The sequence below is a fragment of the Athene noctua genome, chromosome 5, assembly GCF_965140245.1.
Source record: "Athene noctua chromosome 5, bAthNoc1.hap1.1, whole genome shotgun sequence".
In the NCBI taxonomy this organism is placed as follows: Eukaryota; Metazoa; Chordata; class Aves; order Strigiformes; family Strigidae; genus Athene; species Athene noctua.
In genome coordinates, this window is record NC_134041.1 from 62557553 (window position 1) to 62574098 (window position 16546).

Genomic DNA, 16546 nt, shown 5'->3' on the forward strand with positions numbered 1-16546 from the left:
CTAGTTAATTAGGGTGCTCCTTCTTGTTGAGAAAATGAGTTATTTGAACTATTTGCAATTATGGCTGATTTCCAATATAGATTATGTAATACAAGATCAGGAAGGTAGGGTTTCTAGTACATTACAGTCTTGATCCCTGAAAGTGTCTGCATTTGAACTCAAAGTTTTGCTGTCTTGAAGAGCATCATCTGTAAAAAAGAATATTTCCAAGCAACATGTTGTTCATGTATGGGGTTCTTCTGCAAGAACACGGGAACATCACATACCAGGGTTCTGGAAAAGTCCAGGAAGTTTTTATTTGTGGTCCAGATCTGCTGCAAGATCAGCCCTGCACGACAGCTTATGTCTGTGACTTACTGCCTAAGCCAGACACCTCTGTAAAATTCATATGAATCTTTATTATATTATGACTGTGATGGTATAATTACTGCTACAGCCTAACCTAATACTTCACTGTCAGCCAAAAGCAATTCTGGAAAACAGCTTAAAATCTAGGGGGTTTTTTGTTTGTTTGTTTGGTTTTTTGCCATCAAATAAGGTCAAATAAAGTCAGTATAACTTTTTTAGGTAATACCATAGCCTGCTTCATATCAAACAAAGGTACCAATTTATCTGCCTGAATTTCTGCAAGAAAAAAAAAAGACAACTATCAGCCACAAGAAGTGACTACCGCTACAAGGGAACATCACCAGGACAAATAGTCCCTTCCTGTAGGGCTGTGTGGCACAAACATCTTGGTGGTTGCAGGATGGCAAAAGGGCTGTCACCCCAAGAATGCCTGGCTGCCCCCCTCCTGCTCCAGGCTGCAACAGCCCCAACTCCTCCTCAAGGCATCCACAGGTCTGCTGGATCAGTGCCATAAGGGTTGCAGAAGTGACCTAGGACGATTTGCTCCTTCAGGTTGCTGTTGCACGCAACATCTGGTCACCTCTGGGCTCTGAGAAGGACAAACCGCTATATATATAAACCGACACGGCATCAATCTTGACTGACTGCAGTTTTCAGAAGCTAAACCCCATCGCTGCCATCAGCCAACTGCAAGTGTCCTCCTCCTGTTTTTCCAAATAACAATAAATGTTGTGGATGGTACATACTGGACTGAGATACTGGGAGATCTTCATCCACCGGGCCATCAGCAGGCAGCTTCTAGAAAGATCTCTGAAGAAACTGTTGCCTTGAAGAACTGCTGTGCTTCCTCATCCCCTGCCTGTGGCTGCCTGCATGAGCTGGGCTGTTCTCCTGCTGCACCTCTTGTGACCACAGCACAAGATGGGGCACAGCAGAGGCAGAGCATGACGCTGTTGGCAACAGAGCATACCTCATCGGAGCCCTCAGCAGCTTTTCTTTGATACCTCTGAAAAGTGCATTTTCATCCTTAGCGCTGGATTGTGTGTGATCAAGGTTGGCCCTGGACTGTGGCCAAGGCAGGTGGAGCTCTCAGGCTGCTCTCAGGTCAGTTCCACCTGAGTCAATAGACCTTTGGTACCTTTATTGCAACATATATGACCTTTGACAGAAGTATATTGTGAGGTTATGGAGGGAGAAAACTAGAAGGGTCAAAGCCCTCTAGAATTTAATATGACTATTGCTGTAAAAGACAATTAAAAATGTTTCTCTAAATGCATCAGCAACAAAAGAGGGGCTAAGGAGAATCTCCATCCTTTATTGGCTGCCAGGGGAAACCTAGTGACAAAGAATGAGGAAAGAGCTAAGGTATTAATGACTTCTTTGCCTCAGTCTTTAATAGTAAGACCAGTTGTTCTCGGGGTACCCAGCCCCCTGAGCTGGAAGACAGCGATAGGGAGCAGAATGAAGCCCCCATAACCCAAGGGGAAATGGTTAGTGACCTGCTACACCACTTAGACACACACGAGTCCATGAGCTGGACGGGATCCACCCAAGAGTACTGAGGGAGCTGGTGGAGGTGCTCACTGAGATGCTTTCCATCATCTGTCAGCAGTCCTGGCTAACCGGGGAGGTCCCAGTTGGCTGGAAGTTTGCAAATGTGATGCCCATCTACAGGAAGGGTTGGAAGGGGGATCCAGGGAACTACAGGCCTCTCAGCATGATCAGGACAACCAGGTGGTCAGGCCCAGTCAACGTGGGTTTATAAAAGGTAGGTCCTGCTTGACTAACCTGATCTCCTCCTATCCCACTTAGTGGATGGGGGAAGGGCTGTGGATGTTGTTTACTTGGACTTTAGTAAAGCCTTTGTCACCATTTCCCACAGCATTCTTGAGAAACTGGCTGCTCATGGCTCGGACAAGTGTAGTCTTCGCTGCTGGATGGCCAACCCCAAAGAATTATGGTGAATGGAGTGAAATCCAATTGATGGCTGGTCACAAGTGGTGTTCCCCAGGGCTCAGTACTGGGGCCAGCTCTGTTTAATTTTTTTATCAGTGATCTGGATGAGGAGATCGAGTGCACCTTCAGTAAGTTTGCAGATGACACCAGGTTGGGTGGGAGTGTTGATCTGCTGGAGGGTGGGAAGGCTCTACAGGGGGAGCTGGACAGGCCAGATCAATGGGCTGAGGCCAATTGTTTGAGGTTCAACAAGGCTGAGTGCCGGGTCCTGAACCTGGGTCACAACAACCCCACACAACACTGCAGACCTGGGGAAGAGCAGCTGGAAAGCTGCCAGATGGAAAAGGACCTGGGGGTGTTGGTCGACAGCAGCTGAACATGAGCCAGCAGTGTGCCCAGGTGGCCAAGAAGGCCAATGGCATCCTGGCGTGTGTCAGCAATAGCGTGGCCAGCAGGACTAGGGCAGTGATTGTCCCCCTGTACTCATCACTGGTGAGGTTTCACGTCGAATACTGGGTTCAGTTTTGGGCCCCTCACTGCAAGAGAGACATTGAGGTGCTGGAGCGTGTCCAGAGAAGGGCAACAAAGATGGTGAAGGGTCTGGAACACATGTCCTGTGAGGAGAGGCTGAGGGAACTGGAGGTGTTTAGCCTGGAGAAAAGGAGGCTCAGGGGAGACCTTATTGTTCTGCAACTGCCTGAAAGGAGGTTATAGCGAGGTGGGTGTCGGTCTCCTCTCCCCAGTAACAAGTGATGGAACAAGAAGTGACCTTCAGTTGCACCAGGGGAGGTTTAGATTGGATATTAGAAAATATTTCTTCACCAGAAGGGTTGTCAAACATTGGAACAGGCTGCCCCAGAAAGTGGTGGAGTCCCCATCCCTGGAGATGTTTAAAAGGTTTGGAAATATGGTGCTTAGGGACATGGTTTAGTGGTGGCCTTGGCAGTGCTAGGTTAGTGGTTGGACTTGATGATGTTAAAGGCCTATTCCAACCTAAATGATTTTATGATTCTATGATTTAAAGGTTTAGGATACTGGAGAAAGCAAGACTAACCTTAGGTGTAATTGGAGCTGTGAATGAGCAAGCTGAGCTACTGTTACAGCCTCTTGTTTTGGAACATGTTCAAAATTTCCCAAGGGAAAAAACCTAGATCAGACTTCAATGTCTTTTCACTTATCGCACTGCCACTGTGATAATGTAATTGTGTACAGCTGGAGGAAGATTTCCTGTGTAAGGTTTCTGAAGAAGAAGAGGGCTAAAAGATAACATAGATTGAGGCCTGAACTGGATGACAGTTAAATGACTCACAAATACTTAATATTTAAGACCAAAGTATGTGCAGTAGCTAAGGAACTGTAATTTCTGTTATCATGCAGCTACAACCTACATAACTGCAGCAAAACCCCAAAACTCTCCATAATTTTCTTCTCTATTAAACACTGGTGAATGAATAGAAAAGATATGAGCATCCCTGTAGTAATATTTACACTGTCATCTTTGCACTAAGGTCTGAAGTTTTCCCCACCATTCCTTGTTTATGTACAGTGAGTCTCTTCCATCTACATACCAAATCTCAAATTTTAGGTCAAATGGTGCAATCATTCCTTTTAGTAAATACAAATACTGATTATTAGTAACTAACATCTACTCTGATATCTTTTTAATCATTCTTTCCATAAGGGTTGTGATAATTCTCATTTGAAAAGGCTTGTGTTGGTATTTATTTCTCTTTCAGGACTTCTTGTCAGTTCAGTAAAAGCCTGTATTATTACTATTCTTAGTCAGGTTCTTGGTTCAGAACTACACCAGTCTTCCTACACTGTAGGGGGGCAGCTACCAAAGGCACAATGGAATAAGTCAATGGCTATTGTCTTTTTCTTTTTTTAAGAGATGAGTCATACATCCTTATGACAGGACAGAGTAGATTCATTGTGTTATTGTATTCACGTGAGCCAGGGAAGGGCAAAGCCAAAGGCAGTTGCAGCACAGTGAAATCCTCAGGAAAAAAGTATACGTCATACAGGGGATGAAACGCATGAGATTCTTATAACTTGCAAACGCAATGCAGAATCTTTTTAGAGTGTTTTAAACATTTCTGTAGATCCGCACTGTTCTTGGACCGTGTTTGTTGAGCTTACAATCGATCTAATAAAACTGAATGCCAGAGAAAACCATAAGAAGATATTTGATATTGGCTCCCATGAAGGTGTCTCCACCACCTTTCAATCTTTTTTTTTCTTCCTTTTTTTAGACAAATAAACCAGTACAAAATTCCTCTTATCGAACAGAGATATGTTTGCATGGTCTGAAGTGGCTGGGTTGGCAGCTAAGCCTTGCCTAGACTTTTCAGCAGGCGGTGAACACTTGGGCAGTCAATAATGCTTTCCCATGCACTAAGCTATAGCCAACTTCTAGACTTTATGCTAATTCTTGGTTAGTTATGTAACAGCAAACACAGGCTGGAGCCCACTGGGCAGACTTTATCACGTGTTCAGACTACTCAAGATCATTGTTGTGTTTTCTCTTCACATTAAAGAACAAAATCTACTGCTTGGCATCAGTGTGGTCATGCCCCGGTTTTGCCAGGCTCTGTAGAAAGGCATAGCACAGTCTGTTTTGGCCTTTGGGAGTTTTCCAATGTGAAGGTTGAGCTATGCTGCCCTCAATATACACCCGCATGAAGTTTCTAAACGGCATGCATCAGTTGAGCAATAAGTATTTCAGCAAATATCTTTGGAATGGCTTTTGAGAATCGTGTTGGAGGCCTGATCTTGCAGAGGTTAAGGCAAACATTTAACTATGTCGATTATTTCCAAAGATTTTGGGACACTATTCATAACAGAAAAGTTAGGCACATGAGCTATTTAAACATTTGCAAAGTTTTGCTGCTAATTCAGATATTTAATTTTAATGATCCATCTTGGCTCCCAGTTAAATGTCAATACATTATGCAATATCTAAAACAACAATGTACGTGAAAAATTGACTTCATCCAGCATGGCAAAATTCGCTAACTTCTTCTCCCTGTCTAAAAATTGTTATATAATGCCCAGTAACCGAGGTAGGGAGGGAACAGATGAGATGTATTTATATTTGTCGTTGCTCATCCCTTTAGTAACCACCACGCTCTTGTTGCTTCAGATTATCACATGTAGGGCACCCCTCATATTATGAAAAGCCCACTAGCAGAAAGGATCTGTTCAGTTAGGTGGGGGAAAAAAAAAAAAGCAAAAGGAAATGGAGCATAGTGCACTTTTCATTCTATCTTACTATATTTGTGATTTAGAGAAAATAAAACAGACAGCCCAGAAAACTAGCTCATGTTGCACCGGGTATTAGACTGGAGATATGAAGAATTTCTTTTAATTGATAGTTTTTTCTTTGGTGCAGATTGTAACTATTAGAACTACACAATCCTAAATTAAACTGCTTGATCCTTTTAGATCTTTGATTAGTGCAAGGAGGAAATGCAACTAAAAGTGTTAAGAAGTGTTAAGAAATATGATAGACACAAACAACAACCTAGTCTACTTTAAATGACAAATCAAGGCACATAATTTTTGTATGAAAGGTATAAATGCTTGGGTCCTTGAGCAGAGAAAATCTAAAAGCTGTAATCCTAAGACTTTTCCGTTATGGCTCTTTGTTTCTTTTGTTGTTTAACAGCTGAAAGAAGATAAAATTCCTGAAAGAGTCTGAACAGCACGGAGCAGCACAATGTAGACATCTGCTGTCCAGGCTACCAGTTCAGGAATCTTTGGGAAGACCTTGTACGAGTGGGGAAATCATCAAAACCAGCACTAGCTACACTGTAGACTTCTATCTTTGGGAATCAAGACCTTTAGTTCAGTTGGCTTCTTCAGGATTAAAAGCATTTCATAACTTCAATGTGTTTTTTCTCTCCCTTAGAACCACAGGTGTTTCTCTGCACATACATATACTGGAAACACAAATATGATGAGACATGGGACTGAAGTCCAGTGCCACAGTTAGGTCACAAAAAGGAATTCTTACTCTATGAGCTTTTGAATATCCTTAAACACAATTAATATCAAAAAATTTAGGGACACTTGTTTTTATTCAGTAACATTCCAAGTAAATAAAATATATTAATTTTAAAGTAGCTTAGTTCAGCTTTTACTTTGCACTTCTATGTTTAACCAGAAGTAAAATAGTTTTAAAATATTTTTTTTGATGGTGACAAGTTCTGGCAGGTATACAGGATAAACAAAAAGTGCTTGACAAAGCTATCATATTGTGGCCAGAGAACTATTTTTAAAGTTCATGGGGTCATTTAAAAGCTTCAGAAATATGCTATTGTTGTCAAGTTGTAAGAACAAAGAAAAAAAATATGGAAGCTAGCTAAAACCAGACATGGAAACACATTCTTGAAAAGAGCTGGAATGGTTAAAAGCATTTAGACAAAATGTTATATACAGGGCACTTTTAGCTTTCGTAGGAGGACTTCACAGTTTATCAGTTGCAAAGCAGAATAAAAGTTGAGCAACACATTATGAGTGGATTGGTGCTGAGAAGCAATCACTGCAAAACTGCTAAATGACTGACTTCTATATCTTATGTTGAAATAAACTTTCACACAGAAATAAACGAATATTACTTCCTTATATACTTTCCTCGAGTTTATACGTAAATCACATAGCACACACCTGCAGAACAACACCTGTGATGTTTTGAGTGCATGTGGCTTTTCATGCATCTAGATATTTTTGCATAAGTCATGAAGCAATGACTTTCCTTGAGCAATTCCCTTTGGCAGCTTAGCAGCATCATTTCCTTCCTGCTGGTCCTTCTCCTGGTTTGAAGGCAAGGTCAGGGCACGGAGGTGAACAGATGGTAACACTGAGTAGAGCTGGAAGTCTTGGAGCCAAGTTGTCTTCTCCGTTCACACCTTCTCTTTCAGTAGCCAGCTGCCTCAGGCTCCCCCACATCTGGTATATTTGATTTCAGTGAAGCTTGGAAAGGAAACTGGCATTACTTGAAGACAAAATCACTCAACTAAAAATACTTCAAAGAACTAAGGATGGTTTAAATAGATGAGTATAAAAAGAGGCTGGAAGGCTAAAGCCAGGCTTGAGGCTCAGATATAAAGCAGTAGGAAAGAAGGCAGCTGCAGGGAAGTGTAAGATGGGAGCAGATATGGCCTGTAAGAAGCATTCACTGAGATTGTACTCACAGTCTTTTCCAGAAACCCTCCAAGTACAGGCTGTTCTGACTGTTGAGGACCTTCATTCATTAGGTGACAAAAATGCACATGTATTGTGTCACCACAAGAGAAGTGCAGGGGTGGGCATACAATGAGAGAGTGGCTTGCAGGTTGACTTGCATCCTTGAAGACTATTTGTACGTCCCACATCCCAGACATCACTGGGAGGCAGCTCTGCTGCATGTTCCCAAACCACCTCTGCTGGACCCTGGCTGTCCAAGTCTGTAGGAAGTTCCTTGAAACTGGTACGTAGTGCAGGGAAGGTCACAGAACATGAGTGTCCAAAAATGTATAATTTATGTATCAGCAATTAGCTATAATTTATGTGTGAAATCCTGTTCAGCCATTGGCTAGGTGTTGCCAGCCATCTCTTCCACGCTTTATCCTGCTTTTGCCAGAGGTCTTGCAATCTTACTGGACACCACCGGGCCGAATGAGGGAGGTGCAAGCTGAGTAGTGCACAGAAATTAGAGAGGAGTGGACTAGACATCTACAGAAGAATTTAAATGAAATAGGGGAGTGGGCCGTGAGAAAGCAAATGCAGTAAAACTGTAGAGAGGTGAAAATAGCATGAAATGGGTGATTTAAAATAAGGAGGTAATGGCTAGGGGTAGTAAAAGAGGCAAGACCAAGCTATTGCTTTAGGCATGACCAAATCAAATGGTATTTGATACCACTGGAGTTGGTAATGCATCACTTTATAGAAAGGTACTTGGGAATTTAGCAGAATGTATGTTGATCTTTTGGTACATATACTACTTAATAGGAAGCACAAACATCTCTACGAAAGGATTAAGGGCTTATACTCAACTCTACGTGCCAGGTAGGGGCAGTCAGGCAGCTAGCTGAAGAGTCTGAACAAGGGAAGAAAAATTACTATACCCAGATTTTAAATGCTAATGTGCTGACAACCAGAGGTGACAATGAGGTTATATACAAGCTAAAACTTGGCTATTGACTTTTCTGCTACAGGCAGAAAGAATCAATTCAAAATGGAGAACATCATTCAAGAATAGAGTGTTGCTGCAAGCTCTCAATTCAAAATTTCTTTAGATTTTCCAGATTGGTTTGTAGATAGGAGATCCTACCCAACTAGGACACTACCCAAATATTAGACTTAAGCATGGATGGTGTATAGATTTATTTCAGCTGTATATAGCTCTTCATAAGACTTCTGATATTTATTTTTGTCACTTTCTTGGACTTACAACTGAAATTTTCTCCTGTTGTAGAAACAAAGCAAAGTAGACTAAAAGTAAAGTCTGAGAAATAGTGGGTGCTCTCCTGATGGGGTATTACCCATCTGTCTACAACATGAAATGAATGGGAACATATCTAAGAATTTAAGTCCTGCAGAGAATTCCTGGGCAGACACAGAGGATCAGTGTGAAGACTGATGTGTATAAGCTCCCTCCTGTGAGCAGCACATGGCAAAAAAACAGTCCATGGCTCTAGAACACAGACTGTTACGGTAAGTAAATTTTTTTTTTCTTTCTCAAAGAAAATGATTGATCAAGGGAGATGGCAGAGCTTTCTATAGTCTTTAACAGCTCTAAGTGCCACTAAAAATGACAACTGTGTTTGAAAAATTCAATATTTGGTAGTTTGGACCTGCATTTTTAATTGAAATTTCATAGAAAAGATAACATTTTTTTCTTTAATCCAAGTATAATTTAGTGAACACTAGTTCCAGCACACGTCTGATCTATGACAGAAGATAGCATGAGTTGACTGAGTCTGATTTTCTTAGACAAACTTCTTTAGGTTTCATGTGCCTGACATTTTTTGTATTATGGTAAGACAAATTTGATCCCATGTAATCTGTCTCAGTGATATGCGGTCAAGATCTGAGGAACTAGTGAGAACAGGAAGGGATCGCTGACACACTATCAGGCATGCAGCCTCACACATCAGGTTATTTAGTTTTTTATGGCACTTCATTTTGCAGCAAACTTCCTGCTGATTTAATGTCAGTAAGTGCAATGGAAAAGAGAGCTAATCTAAGGCGTATTTTGTACGAAGGACTCTGGCGATTTAGCAGCTGCAAACCAAAGGTTCCTGTTATCAAATCTGAAGACATGAGTCCTAATATAAGTTAAAGGACATTTACTGCAAATGTCAGAAATGCACCAGTAAGCTGGAATTGGTGAGGCCTGGCAAGAACTCTGACAGCCAAGTTTGTGTGAAAGAACCATGCTAGCAGATTTAATTGTTAAGGATAAACAACCACAGCACATTTAGTCCTCCTCTGTTCTTGAATATCCTGACATCATTCATAGATTTTCTATTCACAGTGTCACAGACCAAACAAGGCTGGATGATCTGGAGATCCCCTAGTCTGTCCCCTTGCCCAAAGCAGGGTCAGAGAAAAAAAGGTTGCTCAGGACTGTGTGCAGTTGGGTTTGAATATCTTGAAGAATGAGGAATCTATAACCTTGCTGGCCAACCTATTCCACTGCTTGACCACCCTCACAGTGAAATTCCTTTTTATGTATAAATGGAATTTACTGTACTTCATTTCATGCCCATTGCTTCTCATCCTGCCACCGGGCACCACCGAGAAGAGCCCAGCTGTGTCTTTACTCCATGCCATCAGGTGTTTGTCCACACTGATGAGATCCCACTGAGCCTTCTCTTCTCTGGGCCTCTCCTCATATGAGAGATGCTCCAGTCTCTAAATCGTCTCAGTGGCCCTTTGCTAGACTTGCTCTCGTATGTCCATGTCTCTCTTGTACTGGGGAGTCTAGAGCTGGAACCTGCACCCCAGGACTCTCTCACCAGTGCTGAGTAGAAGGGGAGAATCACCTCCTTTGGCCGGCTGGCAATGCTTCTCTGAACGTAACACCAGGATGCCACGGGCCACCTTACTGCAAGGGCACATTGCTGGCTCATGTTCAGTTTGTTCACCAGGACTCCCAGGTCCTTTTCTCCAAAACTACTTTCCAGCTGCTTGGGCTCCTTGGTCTGTACAAAGGTTTTATTTTTCAAGAATTTAGAGACAGGATTATGCCCTCATAGCCCTTCCCCAGTGACACTGTGTGTTCACTCCACTGAGCACATGGCATTGTTTTTGCTTTTGTCAGGAAGTCAGGAACAGTAGAGCTGTGAATAGCAATGTTCAGGATTACATTTCTTTATTAACATATGAATACAATCAGTTGTATTTACCATTGTCCTCCAGTTTGTTTGCTTTTCTCAGCGACTGCTTTGACAGTTTCTGATTCTGTTTCTGGACTCTGGCCTTTTGTCTTTCCTTCTTGTATTCTAGTGCTGTGAACCTTTGCAGAAAGAGGACTCTTTATTCCCTTTTTCTGTGGACTCAAACTGTGCTTTTCTGCAGGAGGAAGGTTGGAATATACCAGCAGGAATCATGAGTTATGTCAGCTATTGTGGTTTGGTCGGCATTTGTATCATAGCCAAAATGAACAGATAGGTACAGTCTGGATGAAGTGTAACGAACAGAATATTACAATTGGCCTGTTTCTAGCTGGCCGGTATTTGCCCTCATCAGATGAGGAGAAACAGCAGAAATACAATATAGTGACTGCAGCGAACAGATTAGCAGGACAGGATTATGGGTTGTTGTGCTCTAAGCGATCAGTAACTCCATTAAGACTTCACGTAGACCAACTGAGGAAATCAGTTCAACAAGACTTCTGATTTTACCTCAACCTACTACTTTCCCTTTTTATACACCTTGTGATTCAAAGGATTGAAGGAAGCCTTGTTGGCAAATTCAGCTAAGGAGCATAGCAGTAGATTGAGGGAAGACATTGGTAAAGCAGAGCAAGCTCAACAGAAGCCCCCAGATGAGTTCCATTTAGTTGAGTTTAGATGAGTTCCATTTAGGGTATGTTACAAATAACGGGTGTTAATTTACTTTTGATACCTGACAGAATCCCATTTATGATGTGCTGTTTGTGTACAAGCAACAGAGAAATAAGCCTGTAGTTTCAAGTGGGAAACCATCAGAAATACAAACATTTATGAGACCAGGATTCTCTGCTGAAGGATTTATCAGAAAGCTTGCTACAAATTTGCTGCCTCACCTTGCAATGCATTAAGCTTGCTTAATTAAGTAATTAGCTACAAGCAGTAAATAAATAAAATTGGGATGGTGGGTGCAAAGAAACATGTAGATTTACTGGTCTGGTTCCAAAGGTAACACTGGGCCTGCACACACAGTTAAGATAATTTATAATAAGAGCAGTAGCACAAATTATCCAGGAAATGGCAACTTTACCATTCACATATAATCAGTATGTAAAGATCAGGTAGTCATAAAAATATTGCCTAAGAAGAAATCAGACATATCATGGGCCAGAGTGACCTTGGGAGCCTCACTCTTTTACAGGTGCAGAGTATAAATTCTCATGCCCTGCTTTATTGTCATCTCTTGACAAGATGGGTACCACCAAGAACTTGCTGTGGTTATTCCTGTTAAATGCAGCACTCCTGGATGCCACCTCACATAAACCACTTACAACCTTTAATGAATATTCTTCCAAAAAAGGTAGGAAAAAGGGGTGTCTTACTCCTCTACACTGGTTCCATACACGTAGCTCACGTGCTAGTATGATGAATTTTGTGCAAAGATTAGAAGACAGACTGAAATTAAATAACTTCATGTTGTCTTATTAAAAATATGAAACAATGTCATTATTAACTATTATTCGTGTTGAAGTAAAATTAATGCAATGAAATTAGTATTGATTTGTTTTGCAGCAGTGTCTTGTAGCATGGTTTAAACCAAATTAAAAAAACCCAAACAACTACCATGAAAATACTGCTGAAATACTTTGTTCTTGTGAAACTGCGATTTTCAGTATGGAATAGAGGGAATATAGTATCTTTGGCTGCCATGCATATCTGCTTTAAAAGACTTCAATCTTGCAGATGCACATGGAACCACCCAATACTGATTTAACTTTATATAATTTAATGGAAGCACAATAGTACGACAGAGTTGCTATCCTGTATGGTAACACAAAGTCCCAGAGGTGTGCATTTTGCTGACAGTTGCACCCTTGACACTTTCGTGCATGTGGAATAAAAACCTGGAGGCTGTAACAATCCAGTCTGCAAATTTACACATGCAAATCAGAACAGCGTGGGGTTTTCTCAGAAACCAATATTTAGTATTGCTAAGGACTTTCTGAACACTACCAGTATTTTACAGGGATGGATTCTTGGATTTACTACTGCCAGCCAACTGTTGAGTTGTATCATGCCTGCCAGTCTCCCACTTTGCCTTTGCAAGGTGACTTCCCTGTTTTAATTCAGGCACAAGCACTTGTAATAGCAAGGAAAAAAAAAAAAAAAAAAAAAAAAGAAAGGTGTAACTTTTATTCCTCTTTCAGAGAAGAGGTCTGAGGTGTTGTGCTCCTGCTAGGAATTTCTTCTGACTGGGGCACCTTTCTGTTCACTGTTCTTTGCAGCGATAAGTAAGATCTGGGGATATATGAGGGATGTAGTGTGTGTTGCTTATTTTGCCCACTGCTTTCAAGAAGGCAGCACAAAATGCTTGAATTATAACAACAGAAAACAGAGAAACAGTAACTAAAACAAGGAAATTAGAATTTCTGAGACATTTTTTTTTAAAAATAAAATAATAGAACAAAGAAGCCCAAAAAGTAACACTAAAATCAAGCCAGAGTTGAAAATTTTTGTAGGCAACCTGACTCATATCCACAATGAATTACAGAGTATTATTCAGATGAGGGATGATTTGAATAAACTATGTCTTATATAAACTTAACAGTGTGACTCAAACCCATGGCTTTATACATCACTTCTTAAAGAAAATCACTTCATTTGGGGAGGGTTGAAGGGAACATCAGGGTGTCTTGTTTGTTTTAAATCAAGCTGTACAATATTAAAGAATGCACAAACCATTACTTAATGAGTTACTCTGGCTTTCCAAAGAGTTTACATGACCCAGACTGGAAGAGGAGGAGTTTATATGGTGATTGCTGTTTGCTGTTCATTTTACCTTAAAGTCTGATATCTGTGTCAACGTATTGAGTAACTTTTTGAATGTGTGGGAAATACCAAGTATTTTGTGTGTGCTACTCAAAATGAAAAAGCCTTGAGAAGTACACAACAGTTCAAAAATGCTTTTTTCAGCCATGAATTATGGCTAAGCATTTTAATACTTCATTTTAAGTGAAAATCATTAATACATTTTTCCTATTAGATATGAAATATGTAAGTTTTCTTTACTCATGTTTTCTGTGGTTTTCAATACACATTTAAATTTACAGAAAAAAACCTCACAACTGCAGATAAATAACATTCGTTCAACAATTAAAATACTGTGGGTATTTCAAATTAGAGTTATTAATGAAATATCTCAAATATTCTACATTAGTCTTGCTTAGTCAAATTTTTCTGTAAACTTTGACTATTTCTTTTTATGATGACAATAAGTCTCAGCAATTCTTGGTTTACTTACCTTCCAGCACCTTCTGTCCATTATTGCCAGCAAATACACTCTAAGAATTACCACAGAGAATTCAAATATTAGTCAACAATCCAAACTATTGTCTTTAGTCTGACAGAAGGTTAATCCAAACCTGCATGTATGAAAAATCAGTTTGCTAGATGATAGATTTGCCCTCAGTTCTATCTGTTTATAGCTTTTATGTGTATCAAGCCATTGTGGAGTATGTCTCCTCAGAAGTAAGTTCCTTGCCACTGTTTTGTAATTAATTTGTAAAAGAGTTGCCTCCACTGCTTCCTTTGACCGTATTTCTGGGCAATCAAGAAATGGGCACCTGTATGCCTGAATAAAAAGTATTTATGACACAGGTTCAAAGGCTGTGGTTTGCATTGCCCCCACCAAGAAGGAGCACCCAGCTGAGACACCCAGGCTCTCACAACCCCTGTATCACGCTGGCAGCAACATTGGCAGTGGTGTGAGAGAACCTGGCCATGCTCTTTATCCACAAGGCCCTCACTTGCTCCTTTCTCTTCAGCACCTACAGATGCCACAAGCATGACCCCAGATAGCTACACAACGTCCGCTCCTCCAGGTGGGTTGTGTGCTCAGGTACTATTGTTTTTTCTTCCTAATTCTTGGAGACTTTCTAAAAGTTGCCCCTTGTTGGCTACAACTTGGTAAGTGTTGGAGGGGTGTTGATAGACTGTGGTCTGCCTTGGTGGCACCATTGAAGAACAACCTGCTGAGACAAACAAGCTCTCCATGGTGTCAGGGTGGCACCAAAATCTGCAGCAGTTTTTAAAAAAATCTGGCCAGGCTCCTCTATCCACAAGGGCCTCACTTGCTCCTTCCTCTTCCTCCACTACAGCTGCCACAAGCACGACCCCAGACACCATCACAATGTCCGCTCCTCCAGGTGGGTTGAAATTTTTCCTGGTTTTATTGAACTCTACTTCTGACACCACCAGTTAATTTCTCCCTGGGTGGATTTGTTGCTCTTGCTGCGAGAGCAGGGCCAGGCACACGCCCAGTCGAATTAAGCTGAGGGTGCCAGTCCTGTTGCTCTGGAACTCACAGAGCACGTCCAATGCTCCGGCGAGAGAAGGTGCCTGCGTGCTGCAGATTTTTCCCACTTTTTCCCTGTTTCCTCCTTTCCCAGGTGCCTACGTGAGCCTGGTGAATGGCACGAACCGGTGCGAGGGGCGCGTAGAGATTTACCACTACGGGGGCCGGGGCACTGTCTGTGATGACAGCTGGGACCTGAAGGATGCCGAGGTCGTGTGCAGGGAGCTGGGATGCGGCTCTGCTGTTTCTGCACCAACAAGTGCCCGCTTCGGGCAAGGCACGGGCAGTATCTACCTGGACGATGTGCAGTGCACGGGGAGTGAGTCCTCCCTCTTCCAGTGCCGCCACCGTGGATGGGGTGTCCATGACTGTGGCCACCAGGAAGATGCTGGTGTTGTGTGCTCAGGTACCATTGTTTTCCTTCCTAAATACTTGGAGACTTTCCAAATTTGGACCCTGTTGGCCACAACTTTGTAAGCGTTGGAGACTTGTGGATACACTGTGGTTTGCCTTGCTGCCACCATTGAGGAACACCCTGCTGAGTCAGACAAGCTCTCCATGGTCTCAGGGTGGCACCAAAATCTTCAGCACTGTTTTAAATAGTCTGGCCAGGCTCCTCTATCCACAAGGGCCTCACTTGCTCCTTCCTCTTCCTCTCCTACAGCTGCCACAAGCACGACCCCAGCCACCACCCCAACGTCCGCTCCTCCAGGTGGGTCATAATTTCTCCTGTTTTTCTGAACTCTACTTCTGACAACACCAGTTAGAGTCTCCCTGGGTGGATTTGTTGCTCTTGCTGCGAGAGCAGGGCCAGGCACACGCCCAGTCGAATTAAGCTGAGGGTGCCAGTCCTGTTGCTCTGGAACTCACAGAGCATGTCCAATGCTCCGGCGAGAGAAGGTGCCTGCGTGCTGCAGATTTTTCCCACTTTTTCCCTGTTTCCTCCTTTACCAGGTGCCTACGTGAGCCTGGTGAACGGCACGAACCGGTGCGAGGGGCGCGTAGAGATTTACCACTACGGGGGCCGGGGCACTGTCTGTGATGACAGCTGGGACCTGAAGGATGCCGAGGTCGTGTGCAGGGAGCTGGGATGCGGCTCTGCTGTTTCTGCACCAACAAGTGCCCGCTTCGGGCAAGGCACGGGCAGTATCTACCTGGACGATGTGCAGTGCACGGGGAGTGAGTCCTCCCTCTTCCAGTGCCGCCACCGTGGATGGGGTGTCCATGACTGTGGCCACAAAGAAGATGCTGGTGTTGTGTGCTCAGGTACTATTGTTTTTTCTTCCTAATTCTTGGAGACTTTCTAAAAGTTGCTCCTTGTTGGCTACAACTTGGTAAGTGTTGGAGGGGTGTTGATAGACTGTGGTCTGCATTGCTGCCACTGTGGAGGATCACTCTGCTGAGCCAAACAAGTTCTCCACGGTGTCACGGTGGCACCAAAATCTGCAGCAGTTTTTAAGAAAATCTGGCCAGGCTCCTCTATCCACAAGGGCCTCACTTGCTCCTTCCT

General features: G+C 42.5%; 1 protein-coding gene across 1 annotated transcript in view; it reads left to right on the forward strand.

The window, feature by feature from the left end:
* Nucleotides 1–16546, forward strand: part of DMBT1 (deleted in malignant brain tumors 1) — a 37887-nt gene that overhangs the window by 13067 nt on the left and 8274 nt on the right. The window contains 3 exon segments of the mRNA XM_074908041.1: nucleotides 14507–14563; nucleotides 15131–15442; nucleotides 15991–16302. Coding sequence (XP_074764142.1) covers nucleotides 14507–14563; nucleotides 15131–15442; nucleotides 15991–16302 — 681 coding nt within the window.